Genomic DNA, 20,977 nt, shown 5'->3' with positions numbered 1-20,977 from the left:
ATAGTAAACAAGCATATTTCAATAAATATAAAAAATGAGATAGCTAGCAAAGCAAAATAATTATAAACATTAACAACTTTTAGGCCTGACTCAATAACTCAGTCTGTAATCCCAGTACTTTGGGAGGCCAAGGCGAGTGGATTGCCTGAGCCCGTGGGTAGACCCATCCAGGCAACTTGGAGAGACCTCGTCTCTACAATAAATCAAAAAATTAGCCGGGCATGGTAGCACACGCCTGTAGTTCAGGCTACTTGGAAGGCTGAGGCGGAAGGATCGCTGGAGCCCAGCAGGTCGAGGCTGCAGTGGCTGGGAGTGGCCACTGCACTCCAGTCTGGGCAACAGAGTGAAACTCCAATTAAAAAAAAACAACAACAAAACAACAACAACAAAAAACAATTTTCTAGGGTGTACATTTCAGACAGGAAACAGTTTCCAGACTGGCACCAGTATGGGCCTCACACAGCTTCAGCAGGGCTGGTCTGGCCATCCCAAGGAAACCCTCAGTCTGGGTCTGCCCAGTGTCACTAATGAGACTCTTCTACCCCTGAGAGCTCCATGTTATCACTGTACACTAAATCTATGGAAGTTTCTCCCCAGGCCCAGTCAAAATGAGTTCCTCCTTCAAATTCCAGCTTCAGAGCCTTCAAGCAGCTGAGTGACTCGGATGTGGATGGAAGTGCCCAGCAGGAACAGGACAAGATGGAAGATAAGAACCGAGGTTTCCAGATGAAGTATTTGTGTCTCTGTGGAGAAATGAACACAATCTTTAAATCTAAGGTGTGGTTGTTTGCTAGAAGGAGTAAGGCCCTGGGTGACTTGCAATGTATGGCAAAGTTCAGTCTCTCTGGCTACTTGTTGAAGGAATTTGATTTCATCTTCAAAGAGAAAGAGGGGTAGGCACCCAAGAGTCTGGACCATCCTAGCCTAGGGGTGGACTGTGTGAAGAGAGGGTTTTGGAAGGCAGCCTGTGCCGAGGGCATGGGTTTTGGTGTCAGGCGGTCCCGGAGCACTCTGAGTGCCCTCAGAGAGGCCAGGCTGCCTCCCTGAGTTTCATTTCAAGCAAAATGGAACAACAATGTGCCAGAGCCTTTGGGGAAGAAGGGGACATCAAGGACCACCTCTGTCTCTTGGCAAATGTGGTATGGATATTCACCCATCCCTCCTTTTTATTATCTGATTTTCCTGCCCAGTTTCAGTTCCTCATCAGGTCTTAGGTTTCAAAGTGATGACAGGAGGTGAAATCAAACTTCTCAGTTGCTTGAATCTTACAAGGGGCTTCTCACACTCCAAAGTGAAGTAATACTTCTATTTCCTATATATTCCAAATCTAAATTTTGGTAAATAAAATGATACTAATTATATTAAGCAAGAAATAATAAGCCATTTGTTACATTTAACTAGAAAATTTCTATAAATATATGACAAGTACCTGGAAATGTAAGTTTTGCAATCTGTGCACATATGTTCATCAATGATGAGGATTGCAGAGTGGAAACAACAGACTAGCCCCAGTGTGCAGACACACACCTTGAATAGCTCAGGCCAGGACACCCACAAGGAACCCTCAGGCTTGGCCTGCCAGTGCCACTAAAAGGACACTTGCTGACCAGTGGGAGGTTCCTGTTGTGACTAGGCTTTACATTTTTGGAAGTTCCTCTAGGGTCAGGCTAAATTTTCTCCTCCTTCAAATTACAGCCTTGATCAATTCAAATCAGGAAAGTGGCATTTTCCAGGTGAGAAGAAGTGTGTTTTAGGATTGATCCATGAAGTATTTCATGACTGCCCATGCCATCCTCCAGGGCATGGCAGATTCTGCAGTTTGTAGAGTGTGGAAGTATAATGGTCTGGATGACTTGTGATTAATGGCAGTGGGTTGTACCTCTCACTATATGTTGAAGGAATTTCTGTTTGATGTTCAAAGAAAAAGAGGAGTCAGGTGGCCCAACAATCTGGACCAATGTGAAGTGGCCAATGTGAAGAGAAGATTTTGGAAGGCATCCTATGCCAAAAGCATGGGTTTTGATGTCAGGCAGTCCTGTATCACAGCACACAACACCACTTAATGGCTGTGTGGCCTGGGCAAGTGACTGGACCACTTTGAGCATCCATTTTCTCCTTTGCAGAAAGGGGCTTACATCTCTATGTATGTATTACATGTGATAGTAGCCCGGCAATTGGATAGAGGGTATTAAACAGTAGTATTATGCTTATTTGGTCCACATAAACTTTCTGGAGAGGGAATCCTTTTAGGTCCCATTAATCTCCTTTGGAAAAGCCCATCTGCACAGAGACATCACAGAGATTTCAGTCTGGACTCTTACGGTTCTGATCTCAAGGGCATGTGAATGACTTCTTGCACAAAACCCTACAGGATAAGACACGAGCCAGTATTTGCACAGAGAAAAGGTTTTCTTCCTCTACAAGTCATTTGATCTTCACACAAAGCAGAGAAATAGTGAATTGCAAAACCTGTGAGTTTGTTCTGCTTGCAGAGATGCTAATAACCTGCCCAAGGTCGCACGCTCAGAATTCAAGATCTGAATGAACATATGCTAGAGCTTCCTCATGAGCTGGCCACAGCAGACAGGTCATAATGTCACTGGATTCTAAGTCTTGTACCTCCCAGTTCAGCATGGGAGGGCCATTGGTTAGTTAGCCCAACTGAGTTCCTGACCTGAGAGCTGGAATCCAGAGAGGTCACAAAGCTGTGCACAGGGATATGATGACCAGCACACTGGTCTTCCAAATTCTGCTTCTGTGCCAGATTCCAGTGTCTTCATCTTTCACATGAAATAAAGTGGGGTTGAAGGCATGGTGATCCAGACAGCATTCACGTGTGCAAATCTCAGCTTTGTCACTTATACCTGGGATAACACAACCTCTCTGTGGCTCAGGCTCCTCCACTGTGAGCCTGAGGGGCAGGAAAAAATGAGTTAACCCATGCAAAGAACTTAAAATAGTCCTGCAATCGACAAGTTGTGTCTCATATTACCTGTGATTTTGTTGTCTTTATTCATAGCACAGGAAATTTTTCTACCTCCATGCAAATAAGACAGTCCTCGTGTGCTCACCTGTGTGTCCTGTGTTATTCTCATCAATGATGCAATCACATGACTGGTGGCCCAGAGAGTGTCCTCTGCCCATTCACGGATCCACACTGGATATGCAGAGCCCCAAGAAACCCAGTCCCTGTCCTCATAACAGATACTAAAGGATTCCTGGCATTTCTGTTCCCACTTCCACTATTTCCCTTAACATGTTCATACTTTAAATATGTTTGTAGAAAAAGAAAACTGTTTGTCATCACTGAAAATCAGAAGCATTTCACTTCCAGACATACAAGGTGGCCATAGAATTACACCTTCCCTTCAGTATCATTTTTTGTTGTTCCCAGGATTGACCTTCATGTTTGTTTTTGTGTAAAGATTGTAAGCAGCAAAGAGTTGTTGAAGGCTAATGTTAGGCCCAAGGGAAGCATCTTTGTTGACCTCTTTCTTTTAAAAGTTGGACTGGATTCAGATCCAGCAGGACCCCTTCAAGCCTTCTGACCATGGACTAGTCACACGCTCCTTGTGTTGTGGTTGTCTGATTAGTAACTTGGATTTATATACAAAGCCTTCCCCTTGGGGATTGTTGTGAGGGCCAAATAGCCAAAGAGATTAAACAAGGTCTGGCAGGGACTGTGTGCTGTGTGATAGTCAGGAAAATCAGGGAAAATGATCCCTCCTTTGGGGACATCCCAAGCTTTGGAAATTTCAACCTTATGCCTGGTAGAGCAGCGAGGTTGTGGGAAACCCCAAAGGAAGTTAAAGCAAAGATGACCCAGCAAATGTGGCTGGCATTCCTTCAGAAGTAGAGACTGGAAGGGAGAGAGGCAGAGCCCTAGCCTGCCTTGTTGCTGGGCAGGAGAAACGTCATCAAAGACCCAAGGTGGGAAAAGGGACAGGTCAGCAGATGAGACATAGGTCACGTCAGTGGCCTGTCCTCTGCACACAGCTCCCTGGCTGTGCTCCATACCTTGGGTCTATCTAGGGACGTGAGCATGAAGCTGGGGTTGTACATGGACCATGAGAAGCCTGAAGCTAAGGACAAAAGTGCAGGGCTGGGGAAGAGAATTCTGATCACTCTGCGTTCTCTGAACCTCCATGGGCCAGGAGCAAGGGTGGATCACAATCTGCAGGAAATTGGGAATGGACCGCAGGGAAGCAAGGAGGCTGTGAGCCGCCTAGCGTGCAGATCCTCCCTTGGGACAGCAGCAAAAAGGTAGGCCCCAGTGCAGCACACTGAGATGCAGGCAGTAAATGGGTAAGGGGTATCCATCACCTGGCCTGCCCTCTGTTCAAGGTTCAGTCCATGACGGTGAGATCTAGGACTTGGTGGGGCAGTGCAATGTCTGGAGTAGAGCCTCTGTGCTCAGTCCCCTGTTCTGACTATAAAGGGAGGAGTGGCCTCCTGGGCTCTACCAGCTTCACACCTGCCCCACTGCCTATTCCCTCTCCCACCAGGAATTCCAGCCTCACCTGGGCTCAGCATGGACCCCAACTGTTCCTGCACCGCTGGTAAGGGATGACATATTTCTGGCCTAGGGGTCTCCTATGTTTTCGTAGAGGATAGAATGTCCCTGCTGCTAGAAGAGGGTTCATTTGGAGTTTGGCCTCAAGTGGCCTCTTCTCATTCGATTTCTGGTGTTTTTTTCCCGGCCAAGCACTTACATCACCACTTGGAACATTCTCATCTTCCCAGCCCCTGCCATCTCTGAGGCTACTGGATTGAGGTCAAAATAGCCCTGCTCCATGTCTCCTAGATAGGAAAAGGCTCAGTGCTCTGTCCACCATTTCAGCTGTCTGGTGTGGTTGAGAGGCAGGGACATTGACTCTTCCAAATTTCCGAAGCCCTGTGGGTATGATTAAAATGACACCTGCCCTTCTTAGCCAGAAAAGGTGGGTTAGACTTCCTCTTCCCTGGGTGGAACAAAAGTCACCAGGTTTCCTCAGTGCACGGAGCAGGGAGCATGCACAGGACTGAGTCTGATTCCTCATGACCCTCGGTGCTCACTGTCCTTCTCTTCCTTGTAGGTGGTTCTTGTGCCTGCTCTGGCTCCTGCACGTTCAAAATGTACAGATGCACGTCTTACAAGAAGAGGGAGTGGAGTGCTTCCCTGGGAGTCTGGGACTGGGCTGAAGTCAGGAGCAACCCGAGTTGGTCTATGCTTCTGGGAAACAGATAGAGAACAGTTCTAGAACACTATGTTTCTGTGGGTCTTTCTCTGCCTCCCAGTCTTCTGCCCTGTCCTGGGCTCAAAGGAGCCTAGGCAACTTTTTCACAGAATGACTCTCACCCTAAATTCCACCAGTAATCTCCTACAGAGCTGTGCCATCCTGAAATCACAGTCCTCTGGGGCTAGGAGCAGGGTTGTGCCAGGGCTATGCTGAGCAGGGAGGTGCCTGGTCAAGTCTGCTTTGACGTCTTGCTTACCCCCTTCTTCCTAAGCTCCAGCTCTTGCTGCCCCATGGGCTGTGCCAAATGTGCCCAGGGCCGTGTCTGCAAAGAGGCATTGGACAAGTACAGCTGCTGCACCTGATGTTGGAGGAGTCCTGATCCCAGATGGAAATGGAGCTACTTGTACAAAACGGGATTTTTTTTAAAACCTGCAACCCAGTGCCATTTACTGCTTACCCTTTATTTGAAACATGTGAATTATAATAAACGTAGACTTGATTCTGACTCTAGTTTCCTTTGTGCATCTTGAAAATGATGGACTGAGGTGGGGGATTGAACTGGGAGTGCGGAGACCAGGGCTCTTATGGAAATGTTTGCCCTGACAATCTGAATGCCCTTAATGATGCCAGGCTGCTTCACTGAGCTTCCTCTTCTGCAAATTGGAACAACTGTGTTCCAGAACACTGGGGTAAGGGGTTGACATGGAGGACCACCTCTGTCTCCTGGCAAATGTGACACAGATACTCATCCATCCCTCATTTTTATTATCTGATTACCCACCCAGGTTCACCTCTCCATCTTATTTTAGGCTTCAAAGCAATGACAGAAGGTGAAATCAAACTCCTCAGTTGCTTGAATCCTACAAAGGGCTTCTCAAACTCCAAGGTGAAGTAGTTCTATTTCCTATTTATCCTGGATCTAAACTTTGGTAAATAAAATAACATTAGTAATGGAGACCATGATATCAAACAACAAATGATAAGCCATTTGTTACATTCAACTGAAAATTTCTAGAAATATATGACAATTACTTGGATATCGAAGTTTTGCAATCTCTGAACATATGTTCATCAATGCTATGGAAGGCAGACTAGCCCCAGTGGTTGGACACACATCTTGAGCAGCACAGTCAGGAATCCCTCTGGTTTGGCCTGCCCAGTGCCACTGAGAAGACACTCCCTGACCCCTGGTAGCTCCCTGTTGTGAGTTGGCTTTGAATTTTTGGAAGTTGCTCCCAAGGTCAGGCCAAATTTCCTCCTCCTTCAAATTCCTGCCTTGCCCAATTCAAATCATCAAAGTGACTAGGATATTTAAGGAAATTGCCCAGCACTTTTACAGCAAGACAAAGCGGGTGTGTATTAGAACTGGATCCATGAAGTGCTTCATTTCTGCCTATACAGGGGCATGGCATATTCTGCAGTTTCAAGGATGTAGAGATATTCACTTGGAAGGAGGGAGGCCTGGGTGACTTGACAGTGGTAAGTCCCTCTGCTATATGTTGGAGGCATTTCTTTGACATTCAAAGAGAAATAAACAAGCTGGACTACCTGGCCTGCAGAAGGGCTGTGGAAAGAGAGAGTTTTGGAAGGCAGCCTGTGCCAAGGGCATGGGTTTTGGTACAGGCAGTCCTGGAGCACAGCCCACTTCACCTCTTAATGGCTATGTGGCCTGGGCAAGGGGCTGAACCAACTAAGCCTCCATCTCCTCCTTTGTAGAAAGGAGCTTATGTCTCCATGTAGGAGTTACATGTCATAGTGACCTGGCAATTTGATAAGACTTAATAAACGTTAGCATTATGCTTTTTTGGTCCACATGATCTTTCTGGAGGGAAAATTCTGTTAGTTCCCATCAACCTCCTTGGGAAAGGCTCATATGTAAGGAGGCATTATTGTGGATTTGAAGTCTGGACTCTTACAGATCTGTTCTCAAGGGCATGTGAACGACCTCTTGCACAAAACCCTACAGGATAAGACACTGAGCCAGCATTTGCACAGAGAAAAAGCTTTCTTCCTCTGCAAGTCCTTTGATCTTCACACAAAGCAGAGAGACAGTGAGATGAGGTTGTCCTGCTTGCAGAGAAGTTAATAACCTGCCCAAGGTCACACACTCAAAAGTCAAGGTCTGAATGAATGTATGCTAAAGCTTCCTCATGAGCTGGCCACAGCCGCCAGGTCATGATGTCACTGGATGCTCAGTCCTGCCCCTGTAGTTCAGCAATGTGAGGGCCATTGGTTAATTAGCCCAATTCAGTCCCTGGTTGAGAGCTGGCATCCTGAAGCCCAGAGAGGCCATAGAGCTGTGCACAGGGATATGATGGCCAGCACACTGGTCTTCACAATTCTGCTTCTGTGCCAGAATTCAGTGTCCCCATCTTTCATGTGGCAAGGTGACAGAAGGCAGTGGTTGAAGGCATAAAAATGCAGTAGCACACGTGTGACCAAATCCCAGCTGTGTCACTGTTTTCTGAGTGACACCACCTCTCTGTGACTCAATTTGCACCAATGTAAAAGAGGAAGAAGAAACATCAATAAGGGTACCTCCTCTCAAACCAGGCGAAGTGGAGACCAAATGGAGGCCCAAACTTTACCTGCACAATGACCAATTGTATACCTAATCCTGAACTGAACCCCACATCTTTCAAGTAAATAATAATAATAATAAGAAGAAGAAGAAGAATAGGGTGTGGATGGTAAGTGAAAATGAATCAATACATGCAAAGAACTTAAATCGGTGCCTGCTACACATCTGTGATATTAGCTACGATTTTATTGTTTTTATTCATAGCACCGGAACATTTTTCTACCTTCGGACAAGTAGGCCAGTTCCAGTGTGCTCACCTGTGTTGTTCTCATCAACAAAGTAAACAGGAGGCTTGTGACCCAGAGAAGGTCCTCTACTCATCCAGAAACATGGATCCAATGGGATATGCAAAGCCATGAGACACTCAGTCCCTGAACTCATAATGGATACAAATGGATTCCTGCCATTTCTGTTCCCACTTCTACTATTTCTCATAACACATTCCTTTTAAATGATCATATTTATTTAAATGTATCTGTATGAAAGCAAACTCTTTGCCACCACTGAAAATAAGAAAGAGATGGTGGCCCTAAAATTAAACACTTCTCTTTTGCGTCACTTTTGTTGCTCTCAGGATCGACCCTGTTGTTTGTTTTTGTGTAAAGATTTCAGGTAACAAAGAGCTGTTGAAGGCTAATGTCAGGCCCAAGAGAGAAGGTTCTTCATTGACCTCTTTCCCTTCAAAGCTGACTGGGTTAAGATCCAGCAGGATCCCTTCCAAGCTCTCTGACCTTGGACTAGTTACACACACTCCTTGTGCTGGAGTCATCTGATCATTAAGATGGGTTCCTACAGAGCCCATGATTGAGGATGGATGTGAGGGTCGAATAGCCACACAGATTAAACAAGGTCTGGCAGGGACTGTGCACTGTGTGATAGTCAGGAACATCAGGGAAAAGGATCTCTCCTTTGGGGAATCCCAAACTTTGGAAGTTCAACCTTATGCCTGGTGAGGCAGCGAGGTGTGGGAAGTCACAAGAAAGTTAAAACCAAGAAAACCCAACAAATGTTCCAGACATTCCCTCGGGAGAGATGACTGGAAGGAAGGAAGGCAGAGCCCTATGTCTGCCTTGTTGCTGGGCAGGAGAAACGTGGCCAAAAACCCTAGGTGGGAACAGGGGCAAGCCATGCTGGTGAGGTAAAGTTTACATCAATGGCCTGTCCTCTGCACACAACTCTCTCACCTTGCTCCACGCCCTGGGTCTATCTAGGGACGTGAGCATGAGACTTAGGTTGCACATGTACCCTACGAAGCGGGAAGCTGAGTTCAAAGAGCTGGGAAAGGGACTACCCCTGACCACTTGGCTCTAGGTTCTCTGAACGCCCAGGGCCAAGGGTGGACCTCGGTGTGTCAGAAATTGGGAAGAGCCCTCAGGGCAGCATTTAGGCCATGAGCCAACTGGCGCACATGCCCTCCTTAGCGACAGCAGCCAAAAGATTGACACTAGGACAGCACATTGAGAAACACTCGGGGAATGGGTGAGGGAGATCCTCTGCCCAGCACAGCTGCTCACATCCTGGCCCGGACCTTGAGTGGCTGGGGCTCAGTGGGGACAGGTGCATAGAACAGGGAAGGGCCTCTGCCCCAGTTCCCTCCCCTGATTCTAAAGAGAGCGGCTGCTTCCTGGGCTCCACCAGCCTCCCACGTGCCCTACTGACTTCTCCCTTGCCTTGGAGCCTCAGCCTCACCTAGGCGCGACATGGACCACAACAGCTCTTGTTCCACTGGTAAGGGACACTGGGTTTCTGGCCTCAGTGTCTCCAATTTCTTGGCAAAGGATAGAATGTCCCTGCTGCTGGAGGAGGGCTCATTTAGAGTTCAGCCTCAAATGGTCACTTCCCTGAACTTTTTGCGCTTTCTTCCTGACCAAGCACCTTTGTCACTACTTAGAACATTATCTTCCCAGCCCCTCCCACTATCTTTTTCTTTCTTTCTTTTTTTTTTTTTTTGAAAGCGGGATTTATTGAGAGGATAGAAAAGCTCCCACAGTGGGAGGGGACCCGAAGCGGTTGTTCCTCTCTCATGCTCAAGGCTACTGGATTGAGGCACAAAACGGCCCTGCTCTTTATCTCCTAGATGGGCCAGGACCCAGTGTTCTGTCCAGCATTAGAGCTGTCAGAGAGAGTTGTGAATCAGGGACATCAAATCTTCCAAATTCCTGACATAAAGTCCTGTGGGGTATGATCAGGATGGCACCTGCCCATCCTAGCCAGAAGAGGTGGGTTAGACTTCCTTCTGCCTGAGTGGAATAAGAATCACCAGGTTTTTTTCAGTGCACAGAGCAGGGAGCATTTTGGAGGACCGCGTCTGACTCCTGCATGACCCTTGGTGCTCACTGTCCTTCTCTTCCTTGCAGGTGGCTCCTGTGCCTGTGCTGGCTCCTGCAAGTGCAAAGTGTGCAGATACATGTCCTGCAAGAAGAGTGAGTTGAGGGCTTCCCTGGAAAGCTGGGGCTGAGTCAGAGGAGGGAGGCTGGAGCTCGGCAAGAAGGAGAAAGCCAGTGATCAGCCTCCCCACTCCCCTTTCCCTAGACACTGATCAGGATCAGAGTTTGTGGAGCTTTATTGATGGTTGATATGCAACATTCATTCTTAGAATAGGGAAACTGGGGCCATGACAGTACACTAGCCTACCAAGCACAGATCTGATACTTGAGGACTTCCTCGCTTGGGTTTATGGTTCTGAGCAACTGGCCTTCCTTTGTCCCCAGAGGCCCTACCACTGCCTCTAGTCCTCTGCCCCTTCATGGGCTCAGATTGTGCCAGTCAGCTCTTTCCTAGGAAGACCCTCACTCAAAAGATCCCTCCAGTTGTCTCCTGGCAGAGTTGTGCCCTCCTGAACTTAGGATCCTCTGGGGCTAAGGGCAGGACTTGTGCCAGGCCTCTGTAGGGCAAGGAGATGCCTGGTCAAGTCTGCTTTGCCCTCCCACTCTCCCTTTTCTTCCCAGGCTGCTGCTCCTGCTGCCCCGTGGGCTGTACTAAGTGTGTCCAGGGCTGCGTCTGCAAAGGGGCATTGGACAAATGCAGCTGCTGCACCTGATGCCAGGAGACCTGATCCGAGACAGAGATAGAATGACCTGTCCCATCTGAGTTTTTTTTCTTACAACCCTGACCCATTTGCTGTATTTTAAAAATTGAAGCATCTGAATGATCATAAAAGTTGTTGACTTTATTCTGACTCTGTTTTTTGGAAGTGCCCTGGAAATAAGGGACCCAAATCCAGTAGAGTTATGATGGAGGATACAGTGGGAGTCCAGAGCCCTGGGTGCTGGGACTATGTCCTGTCATCTCCCAATGTGTGACTTCCAGTAAACCAGCTTACCCGTCTCAAGTTGGTTTCTCAATTTAATGTTAGAGCATTCTGGCAGATGATACAATGGCACGGGAATCTGTCACAGACCTAGCTTTGGTAAAGTAAAACATAGGAGTATGACAAAATAAATAACACAAACCCATTTTTTGTATTGGACAGGTAAATTTCACTAAGTATATGAAAAACAAAATAACTTGGAAATTAAAAGAACTCAAATACTACACTTTTTTTCCAGGGGCATATTTCAGACTGGAAACAGTTCCTAGACCTGTACCAGTGTGGGGGTCACACCCCTTCGGCAGCATTGACCTGGACATCCCCACAGGCACCCTCAGTCTTGGCCTGCCCTATGTCACGGGTGGGACTTCGCTGCCCCTGCAAACTCCTTGTTGTGACCTTACTCTGACTATTTGGAAGTTTCTTTTAAGGTCAGGCTGAATTCTGCTCCTCATTCACATTTCAGTCACAGGAGCAGGTCGCAATGTCACTGGATGCTAATTAATCACTGCTTATGACAGTTCAGAGCTGGAAAAGCCCTTGATTAGTTCACTCACTGGCACCCCTGACTTGACAGCAGGGAAACTGAAACCCAAGGGAGTCACTGAGCTACACAGAGGATGTGATTGCCAGGTCATTGGCCTTCCCACTCTGCTCTGTGCCAGATTTTAGTGTTCTTGTGTTTCAAGTGACAGGGTGACACAGGGTTGTGGTTGAGGGCACTATGCTGCAGTCAGCCTGAATAAATGCAAATCCCAGCTGGGTCACTTATACCTGTGTACACAATCTCTGTGGTTCAGTCCCCTGCACTGCGTAAGGGGTGGAATACAGTCACATGTCACCCGACAGCATTTTGGTCCAAGATCAACTGTATAAAGGATGGTGGTAATATAAGGTTACAATAACATCATTTTACTGGACATTTTCTTGTTTAGTCAAGTTTAGATATACATATACTTCCCTTGGGGTTTCCATGACCTCTCCAGTACAGTGAAATGTTGCACAGGTTTGTAGCCTTGGAACCATCGGCCATAGCATATGACCTAGGTGTTTAGTAAGCAAACTCTAAGTGTGTTGAGTCCCCTCTACGATGTTGGCACAGTGATGAAATCACCTACACATGCATTTCTTAGAGTGTTCCCTATAATTAAGTGAGACAGGACTGTAGTAGGGTCTTCCTTTTAGAAGTAAATGATTTAATGTATGAAAGCACTTAGAGTGGTGCCTTGCATGTGGCAAGTGGTCTAGAATATTCACTATGATTTTCTTATTATTTCAAGCTAGTATGACCTGGATGTTTGTCACTCCAAATTCATATGCTAATATCTAGTTCTCAGTGTGTTGCTATTATGAAGTGGTATATAAGGGACATGACTAGATTATGAGGGCAAAGTGCTAATAGATGGAAGTAAGAGCCTTTATAAAAAAGGCCTGTGGCCTCTTGTTCACCCTTTCTACCATGTGAGACCCCAATTAGAAGGGAGTGTTGATAAGGATCAGGGTACAGACAAGACACCAGGTATGCTGATGCCTTGCCCATGGATTTCAGTGCCTCCAGTCCTGGGAGAAACCAGCTTCTTTTCTTATGTTACCCAGCGCAATGTATTTTATAACATAGCAGCTCAAACAGACACAGACAACTGCACAGTTGACATTTTTACTCTAGTCAGATAAGCCAGGTGCTGGGCCTGGTGTGTGTCCTATGTCTATCCCATCAGTCACATGAGCAAAGAACCTGTAATCTAGGGACAATCTGCCTTCTTCCCATAATATAGGCATCCACAACTAAATATAAACCATGAGCAAGACAGTCCCTGTCCTCATAACAGATACGAGAGATGCCTACCATTTCTACTATCAGCTACATTCGTGTATTACTTCACATTTTTAAATGACTCCTATTTCCTTAGATACGTTTATATAAAAAGCAAACTCATTATCACTAATGAAGAGTCAGTTTTACATGCAGACATAGAAGGTGGCCATAAAATGACATACATTTTTATCTCCTCTGCATTTCTTTTTGCTGCCAGGATTGACCTTGCTCTTGGCTCTGTTTCAAATATTTCTAGCAGCAAAGAGGTGTTGAAGACATTCCTAGGCCCAAGGAAGGATTTTCCATTAACTCTTTCCTTCGGAAGCTGACAGAATTCAGATTCCACGTCCTAGCCCCAAACTTGGGCTGGTTTTCTAAACACCTTGTTTTGTATTGTCTGATGAGGAGAACAGGTTCCTAAACAGTATAGTATCCTCTTTAGGACGTTGTGAGGGTTCAAAGACGGAAAGTGACTCAACAGGGCCTCACAGACTAAAGATTATGCTCAGTAACAGGAATATTCAAGGGAAAATTTCTTTCTTACTTTCTTATTTAATGCAGCATCTGAGTGTCACCTAAGCGACCCTTCTACTGGGGCATCCCACATTTTCAAAACTGCCATCTTGAAGTGGGTGGGCCAGTTGGCTATAGGCAAACTCTGTGGAATTTTATGCAAAGAAGGACCCACAAATGTGCCCACATAACCTCTCAGGAAGTGAGAGTAGAAAGGTGTGAAGCAGAACCCTGTGTCTTCCCTGGTGCTGTGTTCAGGGGTAACCTGGCCAAAGGACCAGGGAGATGGCATGGACAGGCAGAAGGCTGAGGAGGGGAGGTCACACCCGAGATCCCACCACTGCACACAACTCCTTGTGTCCCTGTCTCTGGCCAATCTAGGGATGTGAGCACCTGGCAGGGGTTACACACAGATCCGGGAAAGTTGGACAACTGAACAGGGTTAGTGTGGGCATTTCAAGACCACAGGGAACTGCATTCCCGGAATGCTTGGGGATGCCCCGCGCATCGCCGGGCACACAGCTTGCCCTTCCCAGCACAGCCAATGGGGCAGCCACAGCAGTGCGCACCTAGCGGCGCTCAGAGATCCCGTGCCAAGCCCACCAGCTATCCACAGCCTGGCCCAGGACAACGGGTGGTTCGCACTGTGGAGGAGGATGCAAATGCCAGGGTGGGGCATCTGCGTCTGGCCCCCTGACTATAAAGGGAGCAGCCGCCCCGAGGGCTCCAGCAGCCTCCCACCTGTCCCCCTGCCTCTCCCTCTCACCTGGAACTCCAGCCTCATCTGGGCTCAATATGGACCCCAACTACCTCTGCAGTATTGGTAAAGGATGCCCAGCTCTGCATCTTGGGATGCCTCTTACCCAGTCACAAAAGACAGCGTCCCTAGGTGTGAGAAGGCGCATTTTGAGATCTGAGCTTGAGGGGGCTTCTTTATTTCATCCAGGGCTTTATTTCTGGGCAAGCCTAGGGAGCACTTCCCTTGTCCCTACACCTCTGTGACAGAGTTGAGGTCTCTGAGCCTCAAGGCTGTCAAGCTCAATGTCAACTCCCCAGGACCCTGTCTGGCCCCAGTACACTTTCCAGGCTCTGAGCAGGCATGAACCCTGGGAAGTAGAGGACATTGCCTCTTCTGGTTGAGGACAGAAGGTCCTGGTCCCAGTCCTCATCTTACTGGACATTGTGTACAGCCTGGGGCCCTCCTGGTGGGGTAAAGCAGGAGGGTCCTTGCCCTTCCCAGCAGGAGGGGAGAGGGGATAGGGCTTCTTCTGCCCTAAGCGAGAAAGGAGCTCTGGCCATTACAGAGGAGGGGGCACTGGAGACTCACTCACCAGATGCTGCCCTATCTGCGTCTTACTCAGTGCTCACCTCTGGCCTTCTCTTCTTTGCAGGTAGCTCCTGTACCTGCAGTGACTCCTACAAGTGCAAAGTATACAGATGCATGTCCTGCAAGAAGAATGAGTGGGCACCTTCCCTGGTACTCTGAGACTGGTCTGAGGTCAGGAGAGATCCCGAGCTGGTCTGTGCTTCTGGGAAACAGATAAGGAACAGTTCCAGGACACTATGTTTCTGTAGGTCCTTCGTGGCCGCCCAGTCTTCTGCCTTGTCCTGGGCTCAGGTGGGCCTCAACAGCTTTTTAGCAGGAAGATGCTTACCCTGAAATCCACCAGCTGTCTTCTGAAGAGCTGTACTATCCTGAATTCAGGGTCCTCGGGGACTGGGGGCAGAGCTTGTGCCAGGTCTCTGCTGGGCAAGGAGGTGCCTGGTCAAGTCTGCTCTGATGTTTCCTTCTCCCCTTTCTTCCCAGGTTGCCACTCTTGCCACCCCGTGTGTTGTGGCAAGTGTGGCTGCCCCTACAATACTTGTAATTGATGCCAGGTGTCTGGGCCATGGTGTCTTCGATTTTTTTTTTTTTGCCAGAGTATAGAATGTCCCTGCTGCTCAAGGAGGGCACATTTAGAGTTCGGCCTAAAGTGGCCTCTTTTCTTTTGACTTCTTGTACTTTCTTCCTAGTCAAGTGCCTCTATTACCACTTAGAACATTCCCATCCTCCTAGTGACTCCCATTTCTGAGACAACAGGATTAAGGCTCAAAGTAGCCCAGCTCCATGTCTCCTAAATGAGCAGGGACCCAGTGCTCTGTCCAGCATTCGAACTGTCTAGGCTGTTTGGGAGGCAGGGATGTTGACTCTTGGGATTCCCAACGTAAAGCCCTGTGGTGTACTTCATGAGGGCACCTGTCCATCTGATCCTGAAGAGGTGGGTTAGACTTCCTTCGGCCTGAGTAGAACAAGAGTCACCAAGTTTCCTCCAAGCACGGAGACTGGAGCATGCTGAAGGACTGCGCCTAACTCCTGCATGATCTTCAGTGCTCACTGTCCTTTCCTTCCTTGCAGGCGGCTCCTGCACCTATCTTGACTCACCTATGCAAGCCCTGCGAGAAGAATGAGTGTGGGGCCTTGCCTGGGTATCTGAGGGCTGAACTGAGCAGAGATTCCATGTGGTGGTAGCCTGGTAGTGGCCAGAGCTCAGCAGGCAGGAGCAGACCAGTGACCAGCTCCCCAGGTTCCCTTCCCCAAGACACTGATTCAGGATCGGAGCTGGTAAAGATTTATTTGTGAAATATCCAATGTTCATTCTTAGAATAAAGAAACTGAGGCCAAGAGCATTCATCAACTTTTCTCACTTAAGTGTACAGGTCTGGAGGGCTGGCCTTCCTTGTCCCAAGAGGCCTCTTGTAACTGCCTCTCCTGGGCTTAGTTGGGGTTGTACAGCTTTGTCCTAGGAAAACCCTCTTCCCACAAATCCACCAGTTGTCTCCTGGCATGGCTGTGCCATCTTGAACTGAGTGTCCTCTGGGGCTGAAGGCAGAGCTTGTGCCAGGCCTCTTCCAGGCAGGGAGGTGCCTGGTCAAGTCTCATCTTACGTCTCCCTCTCCCCTTTCTTCCCAGGTTGTTGCCCCTGCTGCCCTGGGGGCTGTGCCAAGTGTGCCCAGGGCTGTACCTGCAAAGCAACATTGGAGAAGTGCAGCTGCTGTGCCTGATGTCAGGCCCCAATTCCGGGTGGAGATAGGATGACATGAACTGAAAGGGTGAAGACAAAACGGAGTGACTTAGCTAAAGAACAAGCCGTTTTAACATTGCTTAAGCTTTGTCATACTTTGCTAGCTATCTATTCCATTCCCCACTTCCTAATCATCAGCCAAGGGCAGAACTAGCTTTCTGAAGGTAGTTATTGATCATTGTTTTGCAACTCTCAAGTATGTCTTGCACTGATTACTTCCATATTCTAGACCAGCCTATACAAGACCGAGCTGACCTAATTGTAATCAGCCTTTTGTGATTGCCCACCAGTCCACCAGAGGCTGAAGGTCCTGGAATCACAGGACTTGTTGCCCAGACAACACTAAGGACACAAGACACAAGTGTTATCAATACTTAAGAATGCAGCTGCTGGAGAGTTTTTTTGTTTGTTTTGTTTTGTTTTAACCTTGTCTCTTTGATTAAAATTTTAAAAAACTGGGTTGAGTGGCTCAGCCTGTAATCCCAGCGCTTTGGGAGGCCAAGGTGAATGGATCGCCTGAGCCCATGGGTTTGAGACCCGCCTGGGCAACTTGATGAGACCTCATCTCTACAATAAATCAAAAACTAGCCGGGTGTGGTAGTGCGCGCCTGTAGTTCCAGTTACTTGGAAGGCTGAGTTGGAAGCATCGCCGGAGCCCAGCAGGTCAAGGCTGCAGTGGCCGGAAGCAGCCACTGCACTGCAGTCTGGGTGACAGAGTGAGACTCCAACTCAAAAAAAAAATAAAATAAAATAAAATTGTAAAAATCCTCCTTCCTCAAATGCTCTCACTGTCTCTTAATGTTAGTCCCAGTCTCTCTTGAGTGGAATAGACTTTTTTGCTTTACGTTTGAAAGTCTTTGCATTATTCCAGTAGCACCTCAGTTTATCCAACATGTACCATCTAGATTTTTTTTTTCATGCAATCCTACCCATTTGCTCCATTTTTCTAAATGAAGTATGTGAATAATAATTAAAGTTATTTGCTTTATTCTGGCTCTGGTTTTCATTGTGTACCCTGAAAATAAGGGACCCCAAACCCAACAGAGCTATGATGGAGGACGCATTGGCAGTCCAGAGCCCTGGGTGCTGGGATCATGTCTTATCATCTCACACTGAGTATTTTAAGGCAAACCAACTTACCTGTCTCAGGTTGGTTTCTCAGCATTATTCCAGATGGTATAATGGTATGGGAATCTGTCACAGAACTAAGCTTTAGTAAGATAAAATGTATATATGACAAAAAGAAAAACATGAAATCCATTTTCATATTGAATAAGCAAATTAAAATAAATATCAGATCAACAAAAGAGCTGGGAAAATAAAATAGTTACAAACACTACACATGTTTTTACAGGTACATTTCAGAGTGGAAACAGTTCCCAGGCTGGCCCCAGTGTGGAAACTATGCAGGGCACATGCAGGCAGTGCTGGCCCAGACATCCCCACAGGAACCATCGGTCTCAGCCTGCCTAGTGTCACTGATGGGACTTTCTAGCCCTGCAAGCTCACTGTTGTATCTTGGCTCTAAATACTTGGAAGTTTCTTTTGAGGCCCAGCTAAAATCTACTCCTCCAAGTGCCAGCACTTGGCTCCTTCAAGACAGTTAATGGACTAGCATTATCCTGGAGAGATGGCTATAGATAAGAATTGGGGTTTCTAGATGAAGTATTCTGCATGCATCTTTTCAGGACTGAGAGTAGATTCTGCAGTTTAAAGTTTCATTAGGAAGGGGTGAGAAGTCACTCTGGCGACTGGTAATTCATCGAACAGTTTGTCCCCCTGGCTATTTGTTCAGGGAATTGCTATTTGATGTTCAAAGGGGAAGATGAGGTACTTGGCCCAGGAGTCAGGACCATGCTTACCTGCATGTGCCCTTTGTCAAGAGGAGATTTTAGAAGGCAGCCTGGGCCAAGAGCTGGTTTTCATGTCACACAATCAGGTTCACACCCACTCTACCACTTACTAGCTGTGTGGCCTGAGCAAGTCCCTGTGCCACTCTGAGCCTCCACTTCCTCCTTGGTAGAAAGGATATTATGTCTCTATGCAGGAATTCCATGTGGTAGTGGCCTGGCACCTGGCTAGAGCTTAATAAACAGTGGTGTTATTTGTCCACATGGACTTTATGGAAGGAGAGTCCTGTCAGCTGCCCTCTAGCTCCTTGGAAAAGGCCTATCTGCTTGGAAGCATGATGTGAGTTGGAAGTTGATCTAGTCTCAAGAGCATGTGGATGACCTCCTGCACAAAACCCTTCAGGATAAGACACTGCCATCATATGGACAGAGAAAAAGCCTTTCCCAGTATCCAAGTCACTTGATCTTCACACAAAACCAAGAGACAGTGAATATACTGAGGCTGGCGAGGTTGTACTGTCCTCTAGAGTAATTAAGCAACCTGCCCAAGATCACACAACTTGGAGGTAAAGGTATGAATGAACTTATGCCACAGCTGTTCCCATGCCCCAGGCACAGTGGCAAACCACAATGTCACTGTATGCTAAGTCCTGCCTCTCACAGTTCAGAGCTGGGAGGGCCCTTGGTTAGTTAGTCCAATTGTGCCCCTGGCTTGAGAGATGGCAGATTAGGAGGCAATGAGTTTATAAATGGGATTAAAGCCCTTATAAAAGATGTCTGAGCCGGGCTCGGTGGCTCAGCCTATAATCCCACGCCTTTGGGAGGCTGAGGTAAGTGGATTGCCTGAGCCCGTGGGTTCGAGACCCGCCTGGGCAGGCAAGACCTCATCTCTACAATAAATCAAAAAATCAGCCGGGCGTGGTAGCACGCACCTGTAATTCCGGCTACTCGGAAGGCTGAGGCGGAAGGATCGCCAGAGCCCAGCAGGTCGAGGCTGCGGTGGCCGGGAGCGGCCACTGCACTCCAGTCTGGGTGACAGAGTGAAACTCCAACTCAAAATAAAATAAAATAAAATAAAAGATGTCTGAGAGCTTGTTCATCCCTTCCACCATGCAACAACCCACCCAAAAGGGGACATCTATGATGTATAGGGCCTCACAAGACACCAGACATGTTGGTGACTTAACCTTGGATTTCCATGCTGTCACAACTGTGAGAAATAAATTTTGGTTGCTATCAATCTCTCGGCCAAGTTCTCCTGTTACAGTAGCTCATATGGACTCAGAAAACTGCAGAGTTGACATTTTTACTCCAGTCAAATAGGCTGGGCCTGGTGTACCTTCCTGTGTATCCTATGTCTTTCTCATTAACCACATCAGCACGGGACCTGTGGCCCAGGGAGAGTCTGCCCCCTTCCTGCAGCATAGGGATTCACACCCAAATATAAACCCTGAGCAAGACAGTCCCGGTCCTGGTAACAGATACTGAAAGATGCCTGCCACTTCTGCTACCAGCTGCACTCGCATGGTACTTCACAGTTCTCTGTTAAATGGTTCACATTTCCTTAGATACAGTTATATGAAACTCATTACCACTACTCAAAAATGAATCGGGTTTACATCCAGACATAGAAGGTGGCCATATAATGACATATATTTTTATCTCCTGTGCATTCCTTTTTTGTTTTCAGGATTGACCTTGACTCTTGGCTTTGTTTTAAAGATTTCTAGCAGTAAAGAAGTGTTGAGGACATTCCTGGGTCAAAGGGAGGGTTTACCATCAGCTTTTCTCTTGGAAATAGTATTTAGATCCAGCAGTCCCACATCCTAGCCCCAACCCTGAGCTAGTTTTCTAAACACCTTGCATTGTAGTTATCTGATTAGGAGAACAGGTTCCTGAAAATTACCGTCTTCTGCTTTAGGGCCATGTGAGACTTCAAAGATGGAAAGTGAGTCAATACGCTGGCACAGACTAAATGTTATGCTCAGTAGCAGGAATAGACAATGGACCGTTTCTTTCTCGCTTTCTTATTTAACGCAGAGTCTTCATGCCACCTAAAAGGCCCCTCTTCTGGGGCACCCCAGAGTGCAGCACGACCGTCGTGGAGTGGTTGGGCCGGATCGGTTGGGGGAGACCCCGGAGGATGTTAGGAAAGTAGGACCCGGACAGATGTTCCCACATATCCGCCCAGGCATGAGAGAGGAAGGGAGCGAGGCAGAGCTCTGTGTCTGGCACGTTGTTGTGTCCCGGGGAACGTGGCCGGCAGACCACGGTGGGGACCGTGACCGGCATTGCGGGACTCCGAGGGCCACACCCTCCCCCGCCCTGTGCGCCGGACTCCCTCCTCTGCTCCCCGCTCCTACCGACTCGGGGGCTGAGCAAGTGCGGTTGCATAGCTGAGGATAGCGACGCGAGGGTGGGGTGGGGAGACGGCGGGATCCTGGGGTTCCCGGAACGCTCAGGGTGGGGATGGCGGAAATCAATGGAAATTGGGAAGGGCCGGGCGCACAGCCCTGCCCTCCCCAGCGCAGCCCAAGGGCGCCCGTCGCGGTGCCCCCAAGCGGTGCTCAGAGACTGCGCACGGTCCCCTTCCCTGACTTTAAGGGGAGCGTTGCCCCCCTGGGCT

The 20,977-nt window shown here is 47.9% G+C and overlaps 1 protein-coding gene across 1 annotated transcript; it reads left to right on the top strand.

Annotated features, from left to right (window-relative positions):
• Positions 1–9,500: 9,500 nt before the first annotated feature.
• On the top strand, positions 9,501–10,840 carry LOC103256215 (metallothionein-1-like). Its single transcript, XM_008054117.1, has 3 exons — positions 9,501–9,528; positions 10,158–10,223; positions 10,749–10,840. Exons 1-3 carry the CDS (start codon positions 9,501–9,503, stop codon positions 10,838–10,840), a joined length of 186 nt encoding a protein of 61 aa, XP_008052308.1.
• Positions 10,841–20,977: the final 10,137 nt, after the last annotated feature.

This window comes from Carlito syrichta, unplaced genomic scaffold, assembly GCF_000164805.1.
Source record: "Carlito syrichta isolate Samal-C Ts95f unplaced genomic scaffold, Tarsius_syrichta-2.0.1 Scaffold289075, whole genome shotgun sequence".
Taxonomy (NCBI): domain Eukaryota; kingdom Metazoa; phylum Chordata; class Mammalia; order Primates; family Tarsiidae; genus Carlito; species Carlito syrichta.
This window is presented reverse-complemented; position numbering and strand designations above follow the sequence as displayed.

Coding starts and splice junctions, on each gene's coding strand:
- LOC103256215 (XM_008054117.1), top strand. CDS start 9,501: ATGGACCACAACAGCTCTTGTTCCACTG. Junction 9,529..10,157: donor CAACAGCTCTTGTTCCACTG/GTAAGGGACACT, acceptor TCTTCCTTGCAG/GTGGCTCCTGTGCCTGTGCT. Junction 10,224..10,748: donor ATACATGTCCTGCAAGAAGA/GTGAGTTGAGGG, acceptor TTTTCTTCCCAG/GCTGCTGCTCCTGCTGCCCC.